This window comes from Tursiops truncatus, chromosome 1 (assembly GCF_011762595.2).
Source record: "Tursiops truncatus isolate mTurTru1 chromosome 1, mTurTru1.mat.Y, whole genome shotgun sequence".
Taxonomy (NCBI): Eukaryota; Metazoa; Chordata; class Mammalia; order Artiodactyla; family Delphinidae; genus Tursiops; species Tursiops truncatus.
In genome coordinates, this window is record NC_047034.1 from 78304396 (window position 1) to 78318386 (window position 13991).

The 13991-nt window shown below is 37.7% G+C and overlaps 1 protein-coding gene across 2 annotated transcripts in view; it reads left to right on the forward strand.

The window, feature by feature from the left end:
• Positions 1-13991, forward strand: part of SEC22B (SEC22 homolog B, vesicle trafficking protein) — a 63717-nt gene that overhangs the window by 19281 nt on the left and 30445 nt on the right. The window contains exon 5 of one of the 2 annotated variants that reach the window (XM_019920011.3): positions 387-2331. The exons of the other annotated variant lie outside the window; for it this stretch is intronic. Coding sequence (XP_019775570.1) covers positions 387-541 — 155 coding nt within the window. The 3' untranslated portion in view covers positions 542-2331. Of the gene's footprint in view, positions 1-386; positions 2332-13991 lie in introns of those variants that run through there. 2 annotated transcript variants of the gene reach the window in all.

The window sequence follows — 13991 nt, forward strand, 5'->3', positions numbered from 1 at the left end:
GCATCCTATGATATGTTTATTGTTACTATATAATCCCTATTTTTATAGACAAAAGAAGCTGGGTCTTAGAGAGGCTGAGTTGACCAATACCACGTGACTGGTAACAGCTGAGATTTGAACCAGGGTCTGAGGCCAGAGCCTGCATACAGCCTCAAGAATTTGAACATAAATTGATCTGATAATTTTTAAATGCATTGTAGATTTTACAGTGCTTCAGGATCACGCGTTAATCAGTGTATGCAACCGTACCCTTAAAATAAAAATGATAATTTAAGCTTCATGGTTTGAAATAGTGCCACTCATTTTGGTTATTTTTATGTCTTAATACATTTGATAAAATACTTTAAGGGACTAATTGATGTTATCCTTTTTTCCTTTTTTGACAGCATTGGATTCGAAGGCTAACAATTTGTCCAGTCTGTCCAAGAAATACCGCCAGGATGCGAAGTACTTGAACATGCGTTCCACTTACGCCAAACTTGCAGCAGTAGCTGTATTTTTCATCATGTTAATAGTGTATGTGAGATTCTGGTGGCTGTGAAGTAGTGAATCCAGTCACTGGCAAGGAAGAACCTAGAACCCAGGAGGTGTATGTTTTCAGGAAGCTGAGCTCACAGAGATGCGTATTAGAATCCAAGTGGAACTTCTGCCTCTAAAGACCTTGCAAGGAAAGACATGTCCTGAAAATGAAAGATTACGCCTCATTTAATGAAGCTTAGCCCTATGTAGAAAGTGTCTTTTGGGGGCAGAGGCTTTCTCTGGGTGCTAAGCCATATATGTTAGGGAACAGTAGATTGTTTTATTTGTTTTTTTCCCTCCCAGTGTTTTACATTTTTAAAACAGCACTGACTGGGCATTCTCATCTCTAATGGAGCCGTCAGTGAGGTTTGGCTTAACCAACCTGTGCTAGCAACAGTCTGAAATCCCTTCAGAGAAGGCAGCCCTTTGGAAAGTTTTTGGACTCTGTTTAATCAACATTCCGTTTGTTGGTGACACTTGTGATTTTTCAGGAATCTGAGTTGTTGATGGCCTTTTAAACAAGACTCCAGTATGTGAAGGTTAATTGCTGTGCTGCAAGAGATCCTGTCTATTGGCCCCTGTAGGAAGTTAACCTTTGTTGTTTTCCATTTATGATGTTTTGCTTATTGCACAATTGCTTTAGGGTTAAATGAATTATATTGATGCCTTGAAATTATAGCACTCCGTGATTAAGAAGCTAAAATGTTTTCTGTCATTTACTCCTTAAAAGACTTAAATGTTTTGTTTGGGACATTCTTAATTTTATTTTTCCGCATCTGGTTTATATTAATCTAAGAGTGAATGTAGCGTACTGATAGCCAGAGGCCCCTGACTTAGTGACAAAGCGAGGCCGGCTCATGACTACAGCTTTGTCCTGCCCTTTTCTCACTTTTTCTCCACTACGATGTTCCCCACTCTTCCTCCTGCCACAATTTGCTAACATTTTTTAAATTCCTCTATGTTCAATAGTTTCCTGTCCCTCTCAGGATATCCTCAAATTTCAAAATGGAAAATATTCAGTTGCGTAGTTAATTAAATTGAAATTTTTCAGAGCAACTACTCAAACTACTAAACACATTTATCTGAGAAAATCTGAAAGCACCTTGTATCTGCTTCAGTTATGTAATTCTCTGAGAATGTTCCAGAAATAGGTAACTCATTTACAGTAGCTTCTATTAACAAATAAAAGTACCTATGATTTTTCCCTTTTTTGCTCAGGGATAATGGGAATTTCCTTTTACCTTCTGAGGTAGAATTTTTTTAAATGGGGAGAGTAGGCCTTTTAAATATTGTCACAAGGGTCTACAATATAACCTATAATTACTACACATACTGCAAACATTTCTTTAAATTGTACAGGAAAATGAGCCTACTTCTTAAAATCTTTGGAAAGAACTTTAACCAGTAAGCAATTTTATAACTCAGGATCATCAAACCTACTGTTCTGATTCCTGATAGAGAAAAAAAATTCTATTTCTTTAAAACAAGGCAAGGAGAAATGCTTATTTTATTCCTGATAATTTACAGAACTAGAATAAAACTTTTTTCTTTCCATTTTGGACCTATGTCTGCCAATTGGAGTTTTGTGCATGAAATAAGAAGTTACTTTTTATAGCGAATAAGTGCTTTGAAGTCCCTAAAAGGCTTATCCTAAGTAATGATATTGGTAATAAAAGCCTTTGAAAGGCTGAAAACCTAAGTATTGGTACCATAGCATTTGGTACTTTTGTAGGAGTGGAGAGTGGCAGCTCGTTGAGAGTTGCATGGTGCAACCAAGTAATCAGCAATGAAATAAATACTTCTAGAATGTTCCCTTTAGTGTGAAGTTTTGTTATCTAGTTAATTTACATGCACATCTTCTTCTATAGATACACTTCTACCTAAACTCAGTGAGTTAATTAAAAAATGAGTTGGGGTGGGGGATGATAAACAAAGGGATAAGAAAGTAGTTTAAGATTATGATGGTAGAAAATGAAAGAACAGGACTGTCATAATATGACTCCTGCTTCTGTTCCTTATTGGAGGAAGTGGGAAGATCTGACTAGATGAAATGAACCAGCAATCAAACAGGTATCTAAAATAGAATGTGATAAATACTGTTCAGGGTTATCGGGGGCACATTAAAAAAGGACACCTAATTTACTGTGGGGAGGGGTGTGGTAAGAGAAGGAGAGTGGGATTTCCCAGACGGAGTCAACGGCTTGTGAAGAGTCATGAGTTAAAAGAGTGAGGCCCATTTGGGGGATCATATAGCTTGGTTCAACTTAACTCATAGGTTAAGTGTAGGCAACTGAGACTTGAGGAAGAAGAAGTAGACGGTACACTGTCATGCAAGTCATTCAGACTATACTAACATCAGTGGCAAGAGATGGCATCAGATTTATAACTTCAAATGATCATTCTGGCCATGCTATAAAAGATATATTAGAGAGGAATAAGCCTGAAAGTAGGGAGATGAAACTAAGGAGCCATCAGAGTAGAATGAGACATAGACAGGTTTCAAGTTATTTTCAAGAAAGGAATAATCCCACATACTGAAATATTTACACAATGCTTTCTTTGTTAGGAGCTTATTTTAATTCTCATGTTGACATTTTGAAGTAAATACTGTTCACACCATGTGAATGAAGAAACTTTACTGCACTGAGGCACAGAAGAGTTGAGTAATTTATCCAAAGATGCAGAGCTAGCAAGTGACAGAGCTAAGATTTGAACCTAGACAGTTTGACTCCAGAGTCTGTGCTTTTCTCCACCATACTATACCACCAAGAGGTCAAATCAAACAAGTACCACAAAATGTATTTTGAATTTAACAATTAGGAGCGTAATCATACAAGCAGAGTAATTCCAGGGCAGGAGAGACACAAGTCAGATTGCAGTGGGTTGAGGATTGTGTGAACCACTAGGAGGTAAAGACATTGAACTACTCTTTAGAAGTAGCTTTTTTGGTTATGGCACTGAACTTCATAACATGTTTTAATTAAGAAATCTCACAAGTGTTAACATAGCAATATTTGGCACATTGTATGTACATCTCTTCATTTAAATGTCTAACTGGTTCTTAAGCTTTTTGGAAAACCTTTGAAAATCTGGTGAAGGGTATGTGCCTTTACCCCAGAACAATGTTCATGTGTACATGTATACCAAGTATCACACACTATGTCAGGGTTTTCAAGAACTCTATAAAGCCTGTTCATGACCTGGTGGTCCATGATCCCCCCCAGCTAAGAACTCCAAATATAGAGGATGTGGAACTCAAAGGAAAGAATCCAGAAACCTTGAAAACTGTACAGCTGAGGTGAACTAGAAAAATTCTACAGTTTGAACTAACTTTGTGGATGAGATTCATTCTTAAAAAATTGTGTAAAAAAATTCTATCAAATATTTTTGGATCTTGTTCTACAGAAAAAAAATATTTGGTCCAGTTCCTCAAAATCAAGGATCTTAAATTTTTTATTTCTACTTTTATCAGTAGGAAGTCTTGCAAAAGCAAGTTAAGAAGGCAAATGGATAATCATTTCTTCATACATAGTATTTAATAATACATGTATGAGAAAACATCTCAATTTAAATTCCCATCTTATTGGGAGTTTTCATGACCTAAGGGCTTGAATGTTGGTGGACACACAATTAAGGCTTTTAGTTAGTGTATTTAGCAGAACTGACTGAGCCCCATCTGGTTGTCTTTTTAGCTCAGCAAAAAGGCAAAGAGCAGTGGTTGTAAAGATGTTACTACTGTAAATGCACATTAACTAATTGGACCAAATAAATAGCTTGTGCTTTTTAAAAGTCCCAAAGAAAAATTTGTAGCATGTGTGACATAGTTTGAGGTAGAAGGGGCAAATTGAGTCTCACATCCTATTAATCATTACAGACAGCGTTGACCCAACAGTATAAAACTATCTTGAGCAATTTAATCACTCCATTCTAATAAAGTTTATTTCAAGTGCTGTAATTGAATCCATGTCTTAGATTAGAAAAATTGTTGGAAATTTGACTTCCATATACTAATCAAAACTGGACTAACCTTCTATAACCTTCATTAATTGAGCATATGTGTCAGTCATTTTACATGTATTATTACAGTCCTCATAACCATTTTCCCAGCTTGCCCAAGGTCACATAGCAAGTTGAAGTACTTGGGTTCAAATCCAGGACTGCTAGACACCCAACCACTACATATACTGTTTATTCCTAAATTATGATGTAGAAGTGTTTGTCCTAAGCACTATTTCACTTTGTCCTGTCAAGTTATTTGTTTTTGTCTTTTTTTGGAAAAGGTTGGCTTTTTAAAAATATAATTTCATTTTATTATTTCCTTCTCTTATTCATTTACTTATCTGTCATTTCTCCCTTTATTTTTTAATATTTTTTGCTCTCGGGTTCTTGTTTGCCTTTTCTCCTTCTTGGTTTGTAACACATTTTTTAAAAACTTTATTTTCTATTGGAGTACATTTGATTAACAATGTTGTGTTAGTTTCAGGTGTACAACAAAGTGATTTGATTATACATATACATGTATCTATTCTTTTTCAAATTCTTTTACCAATTAGGTAGTTACAGAATATTGAGCAGAATTCCTTGTGCTATACAGTAGGTCCCCATTGGTCATCCATTTTAAATAGAACAGTGTGTGCATGGCAATCCCAAACTCCCTAACTATCCCTCCCCCCACACACACCCTTCTCCCCTGGTAACCATATTCTCTAAGTCTGTGAATCTGTTTTGTAAATAAGTTCCTTTTATCATTTTTTTTTAGATTCTGCATATAAGTGATATCATATGATATTTCTCTTTCTCTGTATGACTTACTTCACTCAGTATGACAATCTCTAGGTCCATCCATGTTGCTGCAAATGGCATTATTTCATTCTTTTTAACAGCTGAGTAATATTCCACTGTATATATGTACCACATCTTCTTTATCCATTCTTCTGTTGATGGACATTTAGGTTGCTTCCATGTCTTGGCTATTGTGAACAGTGCTGCAATGAACATTGGGGCGCATGTATCCTTTCAGACCATGTTTTTCTCTGGGTATATGCCCAAGAGTGGGAATGCAGGATCATATGGTAGCTCTATTTTTAGTTTCTTAAGGAACCTCCATACTGTTCTCCATAGTGGCTGCACCAATTTACATTCCCACCAACAGTGCAGGAGGGTTCCCTTCTCTCCACACCCCCTCCAGCATTTATTGTTTGTGGATTTTTTGATAATAGCCATTCTGACTGGTGTGAGGTGATATCTTATTGTAGTTTTGATTTGCAGTTCTCTAATAATTAGTGATGTTGAACATCTTTTCATGTGCCTCTTGGCCATCTGTATGTCTTCTTTGGAGAAATGTCTATTTAGGTCTTCTGCCCATTTTTTTTTTAATTAATTATTTTTGGCTGCATTGGGTCTTTGTTGTTGCGTGCAGGCTTTCTCTAGTTGCAGAGAACAGGGGCTACTCTTCATGGCAGTGTGCGGGCTTCTCATTGCGGTGGCTTCTCTTGTTGCAGAGCCCAGGCTCTAGGCGCACAGGCTTCAGTAGTTGTGGCTTGCAGGCTCTAGAGCACAGGCTCAGTAGTTGTGGTGCACGGGTTTAGTTGCTCCATGGTATGTGGGGTCTTCCCGAACCAGGACTCGAACCCATGTCCCCTGCATTGGCAGGCGGATTCTTAACCACTGTGCCACCAGGGAAGCCCTTCTGCCTATTTTTGATTGGGTTGTTTGTTTTGATGATATTAAGCCTCATGAGCGGTTTGTAAATTTTGGAGACTAATCCCTTGTCAGTCACATCATTTGCAAATACTTTCTCCCATTCTGTGGGTTGTCTTTTCGTTTTGTTTATGGTTTCCTTTGCTGTGCAAAAGATTTTGAGTTTAATTAGGTCCCATTTGTTTATTTTTGTTTTTATTTCCATTACTCTGGGAGACAGATCGAAAAAGATATTGCTGCAATTTATGTCAGAGAGTGTTCTTCTGCCTGTGTTTTCCTCTAGGAGTTTTATAGTGTCCAGTCTCACATTTAGGTTTTCAATCCATTTTGTATTTATATTTGTGTATGGTGTTAGAGAATGTTCTGATTTCATTTTTTTACATGTAGCTGTCCAGTTTTCCCAGCACCATTTATTGAAGGGACTGTCTTTCCTTCATTGCATATCCTTGCCTCCTTTGTCATAGATTAATTGACCATAGGTGTGTGGGTTTATTTCTGGGCTTTCTATCCTGTTCCATTGATCTATATTTCTGTTTTAGAGCCAGTATCATACTGTTTTGATGACTGTAGCTTTGTAGTGTAGTCTGAAGTCAGGGCACCTGATTCCTCCAGGTTTGCTTTTCTTTCTCAAGATTGCTTTGACTATTCGGGTTCTCTTATGTCTCCATACAAATTTTAAGATTTTTTTGTTCTAGTTCTGTGAAAAATGCCATTGGTAATTTGATAGGGATTGCATTGAATCTGTAGATTGCCTTGGGTAGTATGGTCATTTTGACAATATTGATTCTTCCAATCCAAGAACATGGTATATCTTTCCATCTGTTTGTGTCATCTTCGATTTCTTTCATCAGCAGCATTTTATAGTTTTTGGAGTACAGGTCTTTTACCTCCTTAGGTAGGTTTATTCCTAGATATTTTATTCTTTTTGATGATAAATGGGATTATTTCTTGAATTTCTCTTTCTGATCTTTTGTTGTTAATGTATAAGAATGCAACAAATTTCTGTTTGTTAATTTTGTAACCTGCAACTTTACCAAATTCATTGATGAGCTCTAGTAGTTTTCTGGTTGCATCTTTAGGATTTTCTATGTATAGTATCATGTCATCCGAAAACAGTGAGTTTAATTTCTTTTCCAGTTGGGATTCCTTTTATTTCTTTTTCTTCTCTGATTGCTGTAGCTAGGACTTCTAAAACTACGTTGAATAAAAGTGGTGAGAGTGGACATCCTTGTCTTGTTCCTGATCTTAGAGGAAATGCTTGTAGCTTTTCACCATTGAGTATGATGTTAGCTGTAGGTTTGTTGTATATGGCCTTTATTATGTTGAGGTATGTTCCCTCTATACCCACTTTTCGGAGAGTTTTTATCATAAATGGGTGTTGAATTTTGTCAAAAGCTTTTCTGCATCTATTGAGATGATCATATTGTTTTTATTCTTCAATTTGTTGATGTGGTGTATCACAGTGATTGATTTGCAGATATTGAAAAATCCTTGCATCCCTGGGATACATCCCACTTGATCATGGTGTATGATCCTTTTACTGTATTGTTGGATTCAGATTGCTAGTATTTTGTTGAGGATTTTTGCATCTATGTTCATCAGTGATATTGGCCTGTAATTTTATTTTTTGTGGTGTCTGTCTGGTTTTGGCATCAGGGTGATGGTGGCCTCATAGAATGAGTTTGGGAGGTTTCCTTCCTCTGCAATTTTTGGAACTGTTTCAGAAGGATAGGTGTTTCAGAAGGATAACTCTTCTCTAAATGTTTGATACAATTCACCTGTGAAGCCACCTGGTCCTGGACTTTTGTTTCTTGGAGTTTTTAAATCACAGTTTCAATTTCCTTATGTGTGATTGGTCTGTTCATATTTTCTCTTTCTTCCTGGTTCAGTCTTGGGAGATTGTACCTTTCTAAGAATTTGTCCATTTCTTCCAGGTTGTCCATTTTATTGGCATACAGTTGCTTGTAGTAGTCTCTTATGATCCTTTGTATTTCTGTGGTGTCAGTAGTAACTTCTCCTTTTTCATTTCTAATTTTATTGATTTGAGTCCTCTCCCTTTTTTTCCTTAATGAGTCTGGCTAAAGGGTTATAAATTTTGTTTATCTTCTCAGAGAACCAGTTTTTGTTTCATTGATCTTTGCTATTGTTTTCTTCATCTCTATTTCATTTATTTCTGCTCTGGTCTTTATGATTTTCTTCCCTCCTACTAACTTTAGGTTTTGCTTGTTCTTCTTTCTCTAGTTGCTTTTGGTGTAAGGTTAGGTTGTTTATTTGAGATTTTTCTTGTTTCCTAAGGTAAGATTGTATTGCTATAAACTTCCCTCTTAGAATTGCTTTTGCTGCATCCCATAGGTTTTGGATCATTATGCTTTCATTTTCATTTGTCTCTAGGTATTTTTTGATTTCCTCTTTGATTTCTTCAGTGATCCATTGGTTGTTTAGTAGCATATTGTTTAGCCTCCACGTGTTTGTGCTTTTTACAGTTATTTTTTCTTGTAGTTTATTTCTAATCTCATAGCGTTGTGGTAGGAAAAGATGCCTGATATGATTTCAATTTTCTTAAATTTACTGAGTCTCACTTTGTGGCCCAGCATGTGGTCAGTCCTGTAGGATGTTCCATATACACATGAGAAGAATGTGTATTTTGCTGCTTTTGGATGGAATGCTCTGTAAATACAGTTATGTCCCTCTGGTCTAATGTGTCATTTAAGGCTTGTATTTCGTTATTAATTTTCTGTCTGTATGGTCTATCCATTGGTGTAAGTGGAGTGTTAAACTCCCCCACTATTATTGTGTTACTTTTGATTTCCCCTGCTATGGCTGTTAGCATTTGCCTTATATATTGAGGTGCTCCTATGTTGGGTGCATATGTATTTGTAATTGTTATATCTTCTTCTTGGATTGATCCCTTGATCATTATGTAGTGTCCTTCTTTGTCTCTTATAACAGTCTTTATTTTGAAGTCTATTTTGTCTGATATGAGTATTGCTACTCCAGCTTTCTTTGGATCTACACTTGCATGGAATACATTTTTCCATCCCCTCACTTTCAGTCTGTATGTGTCCCGAGGTCTGAAGTGGGTCTCTAGTAGACAGCGTATATACAGGTCTTGTTTTTGTATCCATTTAGCCAGTCTGTGTCTTTTGCTTGGAGCATTTAATTCATTTACATTTAAGATAATTATCGATATGCAAGTTCCTATTGCCATTTTCTTAATTGTTTTGGGTTTGTTTTTATAGGTCTTTTTTCTTCCCTTCCTGTCTTGTTCTCTTCTCCTGGGATTTGATGACCATGTTTAGTGTTGTGTTTGAGTTGCCTTTTCTTTTCTTTTTCCTTTTTTTTTTTGTTCGTGTGTGTGTGTGTGTGTGTGTGTGTGTGTTTGTGTGTGTATCTATTGTGTTTTGGGGTTTGCTGATCCCATAGGTTTTGATATAGCAGTCTATATATGTACAAGGTTGTTTTCAGTTGCTGGTGTCTTTCCCGTCTAGAGAAGTTTCTCTTAGCAATTGTTGTAAAGCTTGTCTGGTGGTACTGAACTCTCTTAGCTTTTGCTTTTCTGTGAAGCTTTTGATTTCTCTGTTAAGTCTGAATGAGAGCCTTGCTGAGTAGAGTATTCTTGGTTGTAGGTTCTTCCCTTTCATCACTTTAAATATATCGTGCCACTCCCTTTTGGCCTGCAGAGCTTCTGCTGAAAAATCAGCAGATATTCTTATGGGAGTTCCCTTGTATGTTGTCATTTTTCCCTCATTGCTTTTTTTGTTTGTTTGTTTTTTATTTTGTTTGTTTTTTAACATCTTTATTGGAGTATAATTGCTTTACAGTGTTGTGTTAGCTGTATAAAAGAGTGAATCAGGTATATGTATACATATATCCCCATGTCCCCTCCCTCTTGCATCTCCCTCCCACCCTCCCTATCCCTTGTTGCTTTTAATAGTTTTTCTTTGTCTTTAATTTTTGTCAGTTTGATTACTATGTGTCTCAGCATATTCCTCCTTGGGTTTATCCTGCTTGGGACTCTCTGCACTTCCTGACTTGGGTGACTATTTTGTTTCCCATGTTAGGGAAGTTTTCAGCAATTATCTTTTCAGATATTTTCTCAGGTCCTTTCTCTCTCTCTTCTCCTTCTGGGACCCCTATAATGTGAATGTTGGTATGGTTGGTGTTGTACCAGATGTCTCTTAGATTGTCTTAATTTCTTTTTATTCTTTTTTCTTTATTCTGTTCTGTGGCAGTGATTTCCACCATTCTGTCTTCCAGGTCACTTATTCGTTCTTCTGCCTCAGTTATTCTGCTACTGATTCCTTCTAGTGTATTTTTCATTGCAGTTTTTATACTGTTCATCTCTGTTTGTTTGTTCTTTAGTTCTTCTAGGTCTTTGTTAAACATTTCTTGCATCTTTTTGATCCTTGCCTCCATTCTTTTTCGAGATCCTGGATCATCTTCGCTATCATTATTCTGAATTATTTTTCTGGAAGTTTGCCTATCTCCACTTCACTTAGTCTTTCTGGGGTTTTATCTTGTTTCTTCATCTGGGACATATACCTTTGCCATTTCATTTTGTTTAATTTTCTGTGATTGTGGATTCCATTCCACAGGCTGCAGGATTGTAGTTCTCATTTCTGCTGTCTGCAGAAGGGGGTGAGGCTGGTGGATGAGGCTGTCTAAGAGTCTTGTGCAAGCTTCGTGATGGGAGGGCCTGGTGGTGGGTGGAGGTGGATCTTGTCCCTCTGGTGGGCAGGGCTGTGCTCAGTAAAACATTAATCCGCTTGTCCACTCATGGATGGGGCTGTGCTCCCACCCTGTTGGTTGTCTGGCCTGAGGCAACCCAGCACTGGAGCCTACAGGCTGTTTGGTGGGGCTAATGATGGCCTCAAGGAGGGCTCATGCCAATGGGTACTTCCCAGAATTGCTGCTGGCAGTGTCCTTGTCCCCACAATGAGCCCCAGCTGCCCCCACCTCCTCAGGAGACCCTTCACTACTAGCAGGTAAGTCTGGATCAGTCTTTTATGGGGTCACTGTTTTTTTCCCCTGGGTCCTGGTGCACACCTCCTCAGGAGACCCTTCACTACTAGCAGGTAAGTCTGGCTTAGTCTTTTATGGGGTCACTGTTTTTTTCCCCTGGGTCCTGGTGCACACCCTCTGAGAGTGGAGTCTCTGTTTCCCCCAGTCCTGTGGAAGTCCTGTGATCAAATCCCACTTGCCTTCAAAGCTAGATTCTCTGGGGACTCTTCCTCCCATTGCTGGACTCCCAGTCTGGGCAGCCTGACATGGGGCTCAGAACTTTCACTCCTGTGGGATAACTTCTGTGGTATAATTGTTTTCCAGTTTGTAGGTCACCCACCCGGCAGGTGTGGGATTTGAGTTTATCATGATTGCATCCCTCCTACCATCTTGCTGTGGCATCCTTTTTGTCTTTGGATGTAGGATATCCTTTTTTGTAGGTTCCAGCATTTTTTTATCAATGGTTGTTCAGCAGTTAGTTTTGGGTTTGGTGTTTTTTAAGAAGGGGGTGAGCTCACGTCCTTCTACTCCTCCATCTTGAGCTAATCTCCTGTAATACATCTTATTTTATTTGTTCCTTTACTTTTACATTTGATCTCAGTGTTAATTCAACATTTTTCTACATCTGATTCACTTAAGGTTTAGCAAAGTGATTTTTTAAAATAAATCTCCCCTTTGTTTCTTATGTCCTTTTGCCCATTCTCTTCTCTTTTTCCCCTACTTTTTCCTCACTCCTATTCCTCTCCATTTTACTTCATTTCCCTAGATGCTGCTTTTACTTAGCAGTTAATATGTTACTACAACTTTACTTCTGTAAGCAAGAGCTTTAAAATTAACTGTTATACTTACTCGTTATTTTTAGATCTTAATTTATCTTACCTTTAATTGATTTCATAATATACTGTGTTCTCTTATTAGTCAATGCAGATATGCCCCTGCTTTAAGGAATATTTAAAATATTTCAAACACTGCAAGAATTCAAGAAGAAGCTCCTCTAGTTTGTCTTCTATATTTAGGGCTTCAACTATCACTTGTATTACTGATAGCTCCAAATATACCTGTCTATCCTTAAACTTGAGATCTAGATCCAATTTTTTGCTGCTTATTGGATATCTGTGTTTGAGTATCCCATAAAACTTAAGTGCACCTAAAACATCTTATTACCTTCATTCCATTACTTTCAAAGTTAAAACCTCACCTGTGCTTTCTAATGTATTTCTGATTTTCAGACATCACCTGCAACTCCTTTACCTGAGCTACAAGTCATGAATTGCATTTGACTCCTCTGTTTTCTCCTTCCACCTCTCAACTGTTAACCAAAACTTGTTTTTCTTAACGGCCAAGATATTTCTCATTCATCACTTCCTTTCTTTTTGGTCTTAGATTCAAGCTCTCATTAACTTTAAGTTGGACTCTTGCAGTAGCCTTCTTACTACTTTCCTTATACACGTCCCTCTTTCAGCCCAGTACTACTACAATGTTAATACCATAAACTTTCATAAAGAGCCAATCGCACCCCCATTTCCTATAGAATAAAAGGTCACATACTCCAGTCTGCCTTCCACAGTGTGACCTCGTATCCTTTCAGACTCATTTGCCACTCCCCACCACCTGTTTTGTTTCATCCACACCAAATTCTCTGGCTTTCTCTAATCAGTCAGATTACCACTTTACCTTGTGCCCTGGCTCATTGGGACCTTCTCTCCAGAATTTTTTTGTGTGTATACTTTACCCCTTTCCTTTTCACTTTCAACCTACTAAAGTTCTGCTCATCTCTCAAAGACCCAGCTCTAACACCTCCTTGTAAAGCCTTTCTAACGTTCTCACATCCTCTTTCTTATCAACCTGGGAGATGTTGTGGTTTCATCCTCCCATAGCAACGTGTTCATATTTCCAGCATAGAACCTACCAATTTAAAATAGTGGTTGACGTGTACTCGTTTGTCTCCTTGGCTGTATACCATGTGAAGTCCCTAAGGTAGAGACAAATTGATATTCATGTCTTTTGAGTGCTTGGCACTCAATACAGTGACACGTTGGAGGTACTCAGCAAATAATTGCAGAATGAGTACATTGGATTACAAAAATTTATGCACAAGTTTTCTGGAACTGGGCTGTGCTTTAAGTCATGGATATACACGTAATCTGAATGGAAGGGGAAAACAAAGTGGGGTAAAATGGTATAGGCCTAATACGGGAATTGGAAAGGAGAGAGGCACATTAAAAAGAAGTCAGAACAAAATAGAGGACCAACAGGAAGATTCTATCTATATATAGTAAACACATTGGGGAAGAGGAAGAAAGATAATATAGCAAATGAAATTGGTTCTTTAGGACAGAAACAGTTGAAAGGTAAAAGGGTGAAGAGTAAGGCATGGAGTCAAATTAGACCTGAAGAGAAAGCACAAAAGTCAGACTGGCAGATCTCAGTCTGGAAATGTGTCCAGTTGACCACAGAGCCTATGGTTGCTTGTATGTTGTGTGGATAATATTAAATGAGCTTTTCATGTCACTTAACTCCTTACCAATTTGTCATCTGAAAAAGTGACTCCAGTTCAGCTATAAATACCTTGACCCATATGCCATACAGAGTAAGGCATATTTTACCATGCTAAAGATAAGAAACTGGTTTAAGACTTAGTTTTGACCAACCGATGGCAGTTTGCACCTGCCAGACTTCTCTCAAGGATTCCCTTGCAAATAGTGTAGGTAGGCAATGAGGTATGTTGAACTGGGCACACAGGGGGAGGTAGTGAGGACTGAAGAGCTTAT